Source organism: Podarcis pityusensis (genome assembly GCF_964106645.2).
Source record: "Podarcis pityusensis genome assembly, chromosome: 3".
NCBI classification, from domain to species: Eukaryota; Metazoa; Chordata; class Lepidosauria; order Squamata; family Lacertidae; genus Podarcis; species Podarcis pityusensis.
The window spans coordinates 82,515,732-82,528,137 of NC_138026.1; the positions used below are offsets into that span (position 1 = coordinate 82,515,732).

A 12,406-nucleotide genomic window follows, 5' to 3' on the forward strand; every position below is an offset into this window, starting at 1 on the left:
AGAACTGGCAAGCTGAAATGATTGTGCTAGTGGAACATTTGCCTTAGTGCAATATTGAATTCCTCCAACTGAATATATCCTGTTATAAACAATAAAAAGAGAACTTGGCTGATGATGCCAGCAACACTAGGGAATACCACAAAATAACATGTTAATAAAGTGTCTTATGCAAATATAAAAACCAGCAGAAATACTTCATATAATTAAAGTATTGTTTCACCATTTTTTACCAGAAAAACTGATTTCATAAACCTCCTTCCATTCATCCTGGCAAGTAGTTCACTGTTTTGTTGACATTGTTTTGCTTAGAGGCAAGGAAGGCTGAGATAAGGGATTTATCTAAGATCATACAACAAGTCTACACCTGAGCTAGAATGTTTCCAGTTCTGAATTCAACACTTCACATACTGGATCATGCTAGCTCACATATTATTTTATTTTTATATGCAATGAAATTCTATGTAATAAATGGATCGCTTTATGTCTTCATATGTTAACTTCTATGTAGACATTTCAAGTAGCAGCTAGAAACCTTTAAAAATAACCTCAAGATACATTGTCTTGCATTCAAAGTCTGAAGAATATTATTGGAATGTTTACAAACAGCAGCAACCCAACCTGTATTATATACTCTGTTAAGTTACTACATGTCTTCCATGCAGTGTAATAAACAATATATCAGATCAACTGATTTTTTCATCTATTGCATTCCACTCCACAGAAAAGCAAGAATAAGCAACTGCTTTTATATTATTATTCTTAAACATTTACCTCAGCCCAAGCTTTGAGTACTGCCAGTTTTTCCATAGTAGTAGCGCTCTCCCTGTAAAGCTGGCTGGAAGACCCCTTGCCTGTTTGCACTTTGTCCAGTGAAGAGACAAGGAGGTTGTGAACACGGCGAAGATCATTAAGGTCGCTTACTACTCCACTTCCAATCCAGGTGCTACACACCTAAAAATCAATATAAAGAGCCAAGCTTGCCTTTTAAGAAAGCATTCCTCCACACAGAGAACCAGTCAGTCTTGGTCTAGGCTCAAAACTCCACCCAAATATGAAGACCAGAGTGTGAGTTAGAGCTAATTTCCATTTCTCAACCTAGCCCACCTCACCAAAATGTCCAAATGATAACATGGGAAATTCCAATACAATTGAGTTATACAAATCTGCATTGATCAGAGAAGTTTTAAGAAAAAATTAAGAACTTTCAACACAGGAATATTTTCTGACAAATTGTTTTAAGAAACACTTTCATGGTTCTTTTTAATTACAAACATTAATGTGACTGCATTACATAATACTATCTGCAATTCACTACTAGCTAGGTACTATGGGGAACAACATGTAATTAAGGCAAAGGGGGGGGGGGGGAATGGCCAAAAACATAGGAACAAAGAGAACAATAAACTGGGGGGAAAGGAACTTTTTTGGTAGTTTTTAAAATGCTTTTTGAAAGTGTGAAGAAACAAAATGGTGAACAGGAGAGAAACTGTGCAACCAAAAATGATGGGTGGACCGAGAAGGAACATGATACTGTAGATTAAAAAAAAAACATGAAATAAACCAGATAACGAGGCAAACCAGAAAGATCAGACAAAATATAAAACAGAAGTGAAAAGGAAGAAGACAACCAGAAAGACAAGCCTGAAGACAAATAACAAGGGAGCATAAACACTTGTGATTGTATTTGATGAAAGCAAGACACAAACTAGTACATCATGGGAGCAGCCTACTTCCAAAGCATCTCTTCCTTCCTTGATCAGATGGTGCATCCTAAGCACAGTTTACCTGCTAGCTAAAGGGAAATCCAGTGGTGTTTAAGGATCTTCTGCCCTTTATATGACTGAACACAATAAAATAACTATGAAGTCAGACCATGAATTTGCTATATAACTGGATTCCTCATTCTCCTAATAAATCAAGGAACTGTATGCCTCCTCCATACAATCCCGTCCCTGGTGGGCATCCCTGAGCAGATCTTACCAGAAAATGCACATAGGGCAAAGAAAGGGCAACAGTGCAGAGGGTTTATAACCCTTATCTGGCTAGAGATCAAAGGAAGATGACTTATACCACGTCAGATCACTGCACATCAAATCCCAGTATTATCTATTCTGATTGGCAGGTGGTTCTTCAGGTTCTCAGGCACAAGTCTTTCACATCACCTCCACAGACCCTGTGCAAGACATTACACTATCTGAGACTGGCCCAGGCACCCTCTCCTCCTCTCCCACTGCCCCCTTTTTGCCTGCTTTTCTGTTCCTGCTCCATGCTCCATTCCTCTCCTCCTCGTCTTCTGCTCTTGCACTCCGCGCCCCTTCTTGCGCAACTAGCTGCAAGCTGGCTCTACTCTGAAGAACTGCAAAACCTAACTATTAACTGCAAAAACCTTTAAAAAATGCCAGTCCTAAGAGCCAGCGCAGGCCTATCTTCATTCACAAGGAGATAAGATGCTTTCTTAACATGATGCGCCCTCCCACTTTTGGCTAGTATTCATTTCTCCCTCCATCTGACAACCATGATTTTCTTTGTACCTGGCAAGCTTTTGCTGTAATATCAGAAGGGGTGTCCTGTGAAAAAGCTGGCCTTAAAGCAGCTCCAACCTGTGCGAGAAAGGAAAATTGATGAAACCATGCCCTACACCCACTCTTGTAACAGGAATTTAGACACTTTGAATTAATTAACCTTTGCAGCTAATTAACCTTTGTAACTGTCATAATTATACGACAGACACTATTAATCATTTTTTTCAGTGGAAAAAGACATCTAATTTTAGAAGCAAATGCGTCTCCAAAGAAGTCACAAGTTTCGTTTTGCAATTGCTATGGCAGATAATACTGATTGTAGTAATATTATAAATCATGGAGAAAGGGAGTCAATTGCTCATCACCATTCAGGCTGACCTAGCCATGGCTACTGACTCAACTTTTATGACTTTCCAAATGTGAATTGGTAGGTTAAGAAGATTAAAAGGGGGAGCTGTAAATCTTCACATATAATGAGCCTAGACCTGTATGAGAGCTTCATGCATGCCTACAGAGCACCTGTGACAAACAGGATCTCTTCATGCCCATCAAAAGCAAGACGATTCTCAGCTGGGATACATCTCATTTCACAACTGATTTTTTGCAATGGCATAAGCACATAGATAAGCTTACATTAGCCTGATACTGCTCTAGAATCACATGGCCTGGAAACTCTGGTTCAGGAACTGCTGCAAATTTCTTGATAATGTCTTCAAGTGCTTGGAGACCAGCCATTCGCAACTGGTTGCTGTGGTCAGTTGCAGCCATAAATGCCATGCGAATAAGATCAGAGAGGTGAAGAACTAGAAGGTCATCTGAAAATAGACACAAGAAAAAGCAGACTGTTTCAGAAGTCATCCGTGGTTCAAACTTACACACATCTTTCACCCCAAAGAACTACATTATAATATAGAAATATGATATAGTCTAAGCAAAGCAAAACAGAAAAAATGAGCAAAAGTACCACCTTAAGAGCCAATCTCTCTCATGAATTCTGAACTATTCTCCTTAAAATAGGATTTGAAATGATAATAATATTGCATCTACGGAAAATCTAAACTGCAGTTAGCAAATTCACAGTGCCTATTGTTTACAACAGAGCATGTGATCACTTCTAAGGTTCACCCATTGGATATTTTAGATTAAAGGAGCAATTCATTCACACAAGAAACAAAAGCTTAATTCAGACCATAAACAAATCTATTGAAAGAATGCCAGGAGGAGAAAAGATGAAAAATATAACAATCTATAAAGTCATCACCTTTGTTGCATTTCTCTCTCTCTCTCTCTCTCTCTCTCACACACACACACACACACACAATTTATTCAATGTTAAACTTAATTCGCATAGGATTTTTGCAGATAATTCTATTACCATTTTATTTAATCTAAAAGAAATCATCAGTACAAGGAGTCAGTGGAATGACCTATTTCAATATGCAGGCTTTAAAAGTGATAATCAAAATTTCCAACATTATTTTCATCTAAATTGTAAAATGTGCCTAACTTTGTAGTAAGTATCACATACTTTTTTTAGAATTCTTTTACATTCCATATTATCAATAGTAGCCTATCTGATGTTTCTGAAATGCCCACAAGCAGGATCTGAAGTCAACTGCTTTGCTTGCAACCCGCTGCTATACCTCCTTGCTTTTGGCACCCAGGAAAAGGTATTTGGAGGCATACCACATCTGAATCTGGACATATAAGTCAGCAATCATTATGAACACCTGTTGATAAGACTTCATGGTAAATACTAACATGCCAGAACAAAATATTTCAGATCCAATTCAATCACATATATCTCAGCTCACTAAACCAAAATCTGCATGAAGGTTGTGCCTGCATACTTTGTCCTTGTGTCACTCTGCCTCACTTCTTGTCATGCTGTGATTGAACACTTCCAGGGCGATTTAGCCACAATTTCCCATTATTTCTGAACCAGGAACAAGAGCTTACTGGACTTAGACCAAACCATGATCTGAAACCAACTTCAAACTGTGGTTTCAGACCCTAGTTTCATCCAAATCTGGTAAGTATAGCTTCCTGGTTCAGATATAACAGGGAATGGTTAATTCACCCTAGATATCTTCAATTACACATTGGGAGGAAGAAATGAAATAAGAGATCAGAGATCAGAAGGGTATATGCACAAGACACATACATAATACACCAATATAATGATGTCCAAACATATTAGGCCAATGGAGGGAGCCACGTCATCATGATGTACCAACTGAAGCTCCAAGATATTTACAAGAGTAGCCACAGCCTATGCCCAGAACAGCAGCTTAGCTTTCAGGTTACAAACTGGTTTTCCCTTTTACTCCTTTGTTTTCTTACCACTATTTATTTAAATGATTTCCATTTATTTAAATAAGAATAATCTCAAAGTGGTTTACAACCTAGCTTAAAACATCACGTAAAGCATAACAAAATGTCAAAATAAAACATTGTACATGAAGATCAAATACAAAATTCTCAAACATAAAAAATTACAGACTAAAATTGTATACAAAAATACAACAAACCCCTACAAAACAGCATTAGCAACCACACAAATGCCTGAAATAGAAGCTGCACCTACACTCCCCCACAGCAGCATATCTCAAATACATTCTTAGCAACCATCCACATACAAACAAACCTCATGCATTCCCACCAACCATACAGATAATGCACAGCTAATCCCTAACTATTTATTACAAAGTGAACATCTGGTCTACAAGAATATACGCCTGTGTTAAGTATAGTTTACAACCAGCTCATTCACCTACCTCCAGCTAGGGTAATGCAGTATTGTATAAGCAGCAATACAACCACTCCCAAATCACTCCATCTCTCACCCAGTTAGGACCAAACTGGTATTAAGCAACTTTGAAACACAAAAGCATTGCAACATAGCCTCTTACTCTGGGCAGCGAATATATAATTCCTGTTGCCACCCTATGATACATTACTTACATTCTCCTACTGAGCACATTCAACAGTACAAAATAAAATGTGGTGATGCCTTCACAGCAGCCTCAGAAAGGTCCGCACTTCCTTGGCCCTCCTATCTCAGTCTGTGGGCTGGAATGCAAGTCAATTAGCAGCAGCTGTTTCCACTCTCCTCCTCCTCTGGAAATATCAGCAGCATCCTGGCTGACAAGGCAACCCGGAGCAGAGTGAGCACAAAGACAGAATGGACTTTTCCTTGCCCCAGGAGCCCTCAACAGCAACAACAGGCAAAAGGTGAAGCAAGTCAATGTCAAGATGAAAAGGCACAACAGTTTTTCACAGACTAATGGTCATTCCAACTGTCTCTTAATTGCCGATCTTAGAAAAGGATGACCACTGGAGAAAAAAATGCCTCTGCTCATAAAAATGTCAGAATCAATGGACTGTTAACACTTAGCCTCTCTGTGTGAGTGCAAACCTGTCTACATCTGCAGGAAAAAGCCACCTGAAACCTCAACATGGGCAACAAACACACACTGAATCCCTGATCAGAGATGAGGCTCATTAAGAGACCTTGAGTTTTCAATTGTTCGCCCTATAGGATTTTATTAGAGTAGAATCAGATAAGGGGCTCTAGTTACCTATAATTAAGTAGTTATTCTAGAGAAGAAACACACACACAGAGAGAAAAAAAGATACCAGTCTCTCTTACTTTTAGGATTTCTGAGTTTGGCAGAACGGGCAAGAGCTAGATCAAAGTGGGCTTTATTTGCATTTTCACATAGCATGATAATTCGACACAGGCAATCAGCAGCAAATACTCGAGTAGCCCAGCGAGGAGCTACAGAAGGCTTTGTTTTGTCTTCTTCACCCAATGTAGTAAACATCATATCATCATCCATTTCATCTTTTTTCTCTGAATCTTCATCTTTTTCACCTCCCAAAGGAGCTGTAGTGGTCATATCTGCAAAATAAGAAAGGATCTATTATTCATTTAAAACATTTTTATCCCAGCTTTCAGTAGAGCAACTTGCAGGACATCTCCCAAGAAGAATAAAATGTAATTATATGCAATAATAAACACAAAGTAAAGCAGCATTAAAAGGAAACCAGCAATAAAACAACAGAATCAGTATTAAATTATCCACCTAGAAGCTTGAGATAATAAAATTGTCTTCCTTTTCACTGAAAAGCTATTTTAAAAAAGCATAACAAAACCTTTCCATATGACTTTACAGAAAAAATACCAAACCAGTTCAACAGTACTAAAACCCTATGAACAATAGTTAAATTTAGTTAGAGTAGACCCACTGAAAATCAGCTGACATATCAATTTAATTCAGTCCAATATCAGAATAGCAAACCTTTTATTCTTGCATTGGGGAAAACTGACACTAGGTAACAAATGCAAGAAATGACAGTGGCAAACTTGTTGAACTATAGTTCTTTTCGCAATCAAGCCCAGAAACATCTTGGTATTTTACAGCAAAAATGTATTTCTCTAAAGAGACATAGTAAGAAATGCATGCTTACACCTCAAAAATGATGAAGATGGCGCTTTGAAATCAATCTAGCGAGACAATATCAGGGCCTTTTAAAACATATGTAAAGTCTCACCACAATTCTTTTGGCCTATGATACAAATATTGGCAGGGCACTATATTTACAAGAAAATATTTGGCAAGAATCTAGAATGATTCCACAGCACTGATTAATACAAGCTAACAAAATTCAGGAGATGTCAATAGCCCAATTCATACCCTGGCTCCAAGCCAGGCTCCAATTTCTATTTGAAATGTTCTTGGCTCCAATTTCTATTTGAAATGTTCCTAGAAGAAACTGGGATCAACAGATCAGTGACTCAAGAGTTCTTTCATTTGCATATTAGTAGCTCATAAAGAACCTTCTGAAGACAGTTTTATCAACACACCAAGCACCTCCTAAGCTACCTATAAAACACTGTAGCAGTGACTTTCTAATATGCCTCAGGCTCCACTAAAATTATGAGGCCCTCGTGTATTAGTGAAAACACAAATCAGCACCAAAATAAAACTTTAAAGGCTGACCTTTACAGCCTGGGAAAATTGACTTCCAATAATACATAATTCCAGATGGATGAGGCCTCAGTTAGATTACTGTGCATCTAGTCCTTACAGCATGTTCCAGTAGCCTTATCGGAGGTCACTAGAGCATGAATAGAAGGGTTCAATTTTGTTAGGTGGGGGTGTAGCAGTTGGTGCACCAGTCATAGCTGGAAAAAGGCACTCCTCACTGCTTACGTGACCTATGCATCTAACAAGACTGGGTACCCGGGGCAGGGCGTTGCTATGTAGGGCGCATGTGCAGCGTCACTACGTACAGTGCATGTGCGGTACATAGTGAAACCGCACATGTACTGTACATAGTGGTTTGCCGGGCCCGGCGGCGCCGCTCCAGCGCTGTATGGATGGCGCCGGGATCCTCTGCTCGCAACTGCAGCCTCAAATGGAGGATCCTCCACATGCGGCCGCAGCGGAGCAATGGCTGCTCGCGCCGCTGAGAGCCCCTGTGGGGTGCCTTCTTGTCACCCCCCCCCCAGACAAGACACCCGGGGCGCTCCGCCCCCCGTTGTGACGCCACTGCCCAAAAGAGTACTTAACATGAGTTTGATCAAACTGCGGGAGGCAGTGGAAGACAGAAGTGCCTGGCGTGCTCTGGTCCATGGGGTCATGAAGTGTCAGACACGACTGAACGACTAAACAACAACAACCCAAAAGATAAATATTAGACATTGGACAATTGTTGTTCCAAGATGTTTAACAAGGTTTTCTTCAGTAGAGGCTGGACCATGACTTCCTTTAATGCCATAGGCATACTTGATGGAAAAGTCTGCTAAATAAAAAGCTTCTAAAGGAATTACAAGAGTCAAAACATGGTCATTTTCAGATACTTACCACTGGATGCTGCAAGGACATCCTTACATAACATCAGCCAGTGCGAGAGCTTTTCTACTGCCAAAGATGAAAGCATATGTCCCAAGGTATCATGAATATCAGAGCACAGCTTCCGATCAGTCTCCCGATCTAGCATTCCAAAAAGGACTCCCTCAAGTCCAGTCTCTGTGATATTGATTCCCTGATGTCGGCCATGAATATCCCTCCGGGAGCCTAGTCCTGGAGCAAAAGAATTCATATCTGCAAAACAGATGGTAAAGGCATTTTACATTAACAGGAATTCTTTTCATCAAAATAGCAACTTGAGATTTTTCTTAAAAGTCTATGGCTCCATATGATCCAAATAACTAACACAATGACATCTGCAGCATTAAAATGCAGTACTTAATATGATAAAACACCAACGATGCAGAAACTAAGGTGTTAGTAGTCTAGGGAAGTACCAGTAAGTAACCTATGTATCATTGTGTCATGTAATTCTGTTTAAACACACCTGCCCATCCAAAGTTGTTGCATATTTCATCATTTATATAAAATAAAGTACTCCATATTTGGGCAACTTATTCAAATCCTTTTAAAAGGTTTACATAAATTAACATATGCATGAATTAGTCTAACTCAAAAAAGCATTGATGGCTGACAGTAGAAAAAAGGTCACCCAATCAAAAACTGTATCACTACATACTTAGGACATAAGACAGAGGTAGCTAACTTGTGACCCTTCAGATGAAGTTGTGCTCCAGCTCTCATCAATCCCAGCAAGCATGTCTAATGATGGGAGCTGCAGTAAATCATTATCTGGAAGGCCAAAGGTTAGCCACCAGAATGTAAGGGGGGCGGGGAAGGGAAGCTTTCTGCAAACTTAGAACAAAGGCACCTCTAGCCTTGTCCTGTCAAGTCTAATTTACAATAGGCCTTGAGCTCAGTTCTTGAAGCTTTTAGGCAGACATCTTTCCCAGCTCTGCTACACAGAATCAAGTCAATTCAAAATGCTGGCAAATCCAATCTGGCCAACGTATGTGGAAAGTGTGCACTTTCATAGTCTACCATTGGAGAAAAACTGTCAAAAGTGAATACTTTAGAATGAAACAAATGTATATCATTTTTACGAAGTCAGACAACATGCAGGTGAAAATATAGTATGGGAAATGCACTTTAAAAGTTTACAGCATTAGCTGTTTTCATTTGGTCTTTAGGAAAGTAAACATGCAAAGCAAAACTTACTCATCCCATTATTTTCTTTGTCTCCAGCATTTTTGGCTAAACTCATGGCATATTCACATACTTCTGCGGCTTCTCTCTGAGCAAGCTGCCTCAGACATGCTACCGCAGCCCGACGAAGTAGAAGATGGGAGCTGCATAGGTGAACCTGCAACCAGAGTCATAAATCAGCAATCAAACTAGCTGGGTGACTTGAAAGAACCCATAGGTACTGTTGCTTAATTAAAATTAGCTACTCAGTAAACCAATCTTTTTATTAATTGAAAAAGTACATGAATCCATTAAAACAGCAGTTTAGCAGATTGTGGGTTTCCTACAGGCATCTGGTTCATTATTGTGAACACCAGATGTCAGACTAGATGGGCCACTGGCCTGATCCAGCAGGCTCTTCTTACGTTCACATGAAACCAAATACACATTTCAATATGATTGCTGCGAAAGGGAGGCCCAGGGTATGTGTGCTGTTTGTGCATATTACTTGGGTCATTTGGCAGCGTGTAGTGGCTAGGATGGGATGGCTTCTAGGTGTGTGACAAAGGTGATTACCACAGCAAGCTGTGGAGTATAACAGAAGCAACCTTTGTTCAAGAAACTTTGGCTTGTGGTTGCACAAGTCTGAAAGTCTTTATAAGGGCAGAAATTTGTCTATCTGCCTGGACACTAGAACATGGACAACAGAGATGCTGACAAGGCCTTCAAGAAACAATGCATCTGATGGTTAAGTTCTACCTCCACTATCAGAGGCACCACTTTACATAGCAAGCACACTGGCTTGTCCCCGGAAATGAGGGGGCCGGAGCTGTGGGGCATGCTGACGTCACTTGTGCATGCCGCAGGGCATGCCAAGGTCAATTGAGCATGCTCTGTGATGTGCTGACGTGTCATGCCTCCTTGAATTTTTGGGGGGCCCCTTGCTGCCTCCCAGATGGTGCCCCTGTTACATAGGGTCATTGAAAGCTGCCTTGTACTGAGTCAGACCAATAGACCATCTATCTCAGTGATTGGCTGTGATTCTCCAGCGTTTCAGGCAATGGTCTCTCCCAACCCCACCAATGACTGTACCCTGGATGTTCTGCCTGCAAAGCATGCGCTCTACCACTAAGCCACAGCCCATCCCCTAAAATGTCTCTTTATGATGCCATAGCTGTGCCCTTGCACCCATAAAGTGATCCTTTCAGAGATGCACTCTTTATGACCAGAGATTCACCAGAGTTCAAGTGTAGGCACTTGTCTGTTTTGACTAGTGTGTGCATACCCACTCCCCCTCAATAATGCCTTCATGCATTCTTCTGAACACATGAAGAGGGTTAGTATTTTACCATCATCTGATCTGAATGATGCTATCAGCTAAGAACAGTATTGCTCTATGAAGAAAACCAACAAAGAGCAGCTGAAGTTCACATGATGTGTTATCAACGGCTTCCACTATCGAGTGGAAACTGCTGTTTATAGCAAACTTAAATATGCTTTACAGACACATTCAAATGTTTATGGTAAATATATTCTTCCTAATGAAGGAATGTTTTAAACCGTAACCTGCCTTGTATGCCTGGCTGAAAGGCAGTATATGAATGCAATTAATAAATAAATAAAAGAAAGAAGTACATCTACATATCTTTTCATAAGAATCATATAACTTTATTTAATTTGATTCCCTCCCCTTCTTCTACCTCCTCCACTCATCTCCCGTAATACTCATGGGAGAAATGGCAATGTGATCTGTAATTGCTAGGTTGAAAGCTTTATTGTTATTAGTTATTGCTATTTTGTGAGTACAGCTGATTATAACTGAATGGCCTGTCTGTTTCTGTATGTATGTTCTTGAAAATCTGCAATGAAACCTATATTATTTTTTAAGAGCTTAACTATTTGGTTGGACAATGGCTATTTAAGAAGTCAGGTAGTTCAGAGAAAGGGTTAAGGCGTGAAGAAGGTCGTGTGTTCGCCACTTCTGGAGAATACAACTGCTCATTTTGACAAAATTTCTCACCCACCCACCCCCAAGTATCCAACTATATAAATGTTATAGTACTGAAACATAATGAGAGGCATAGCTTATACTCACACAAAGGCTGGGAACGAGACTGGAGAGGTTAACATGTCGTGGTGCAAACATGTGAAGTTGCTGGAGGCAGGAAATAGCAGCTGCCTGAACAAGAGAGTCTGAATGATCTTGTGTAATTGCACATCCCACCAGACATGAGGAACGGATGGTGGAAATGGTAGCTCCATTACCTATCAAATTTAAATTTATCAAATCAACTTCTAAAATATCTACATAATTTTCTATTTCAGTCACAATTCCATGGATGCATTTAATTTTCTATCCTGTCACTTACCTCAAAATGTAATATACACCAAGGCTATAAGCTTTATTTATTTGATTATAGGGCATAGGTCTCACAAGGTAGATGATGATGATGATAATAATAATAATAATAATAATAATAATAAATAATAATATCAGCAACCATATAAAAGACAAGAAAACACCAACATTCCCAAAACAGCAGCATGAAAACTGCATCCCAGCCTAGATATATTTAGTCACTAATAAGAATGTTAAGAAAAGAGCAGCTGAGACTCCAAGAAATAAAAATATAAGAAAAAAGAGAAAGTTGGAAAGGAACCAGAAATCGAAGCCAAGGGAGCCTTATAGCACACCAAAAGGTAAAGGTATAGGTAAAGGTACCCCTGCCCGTACGGGCCAGTCGTGTCCAACTCTAGAGTTGTGCGCCCATCTCACTTAAGAGGCCGGGAGCCAGCGCTGTCTGGAGACACTTCCGGGTC

The 12,406-nt window shown here is 39.8% G+C and overlaps 1 protein-coding gene across 1 annotated transcript in view; it reads right to left on the reverse strand.

Moving 5' to 3' along the window:
- HEATR5B (HEAT repeat containing 5B) overlaps nt 1-12,406 on the reverse strand; it is a 47,533-nt gene that overhangs the window by 12,516 nt on the left and 22,611 nt on the right. Inside the window, exons 21-27 of the mRNA XM_080998462.1 lie at nt 11,682-11,851; nt 9,620-9,764; nt 8,396-8,635; nt 6,175-6,426; nt 3,156-3,337; nt 2,532-2,600; nt 772-951 (exon numbers count right to left, since the gene is read on the reverse strand). Coding sequence (XP_080854588.1) covers nt 772-951; nt 2,532-2,600; nt 3,156-3,337; nt 6,175-6,426; nt 8,396-8,635; nt 9,620-9,764; nt 11,682-11,851 — 1,238 coding nt within the window. The remainder of the gene's footprint in view (nt 1-771; nt 952-2,531; nt 2,601-3,155; nt 3,338-6,174; nt 6,427-8,395; nt 8,636-9,619; nt 9,765-11,681; nt 11,852-12,406) is intronic.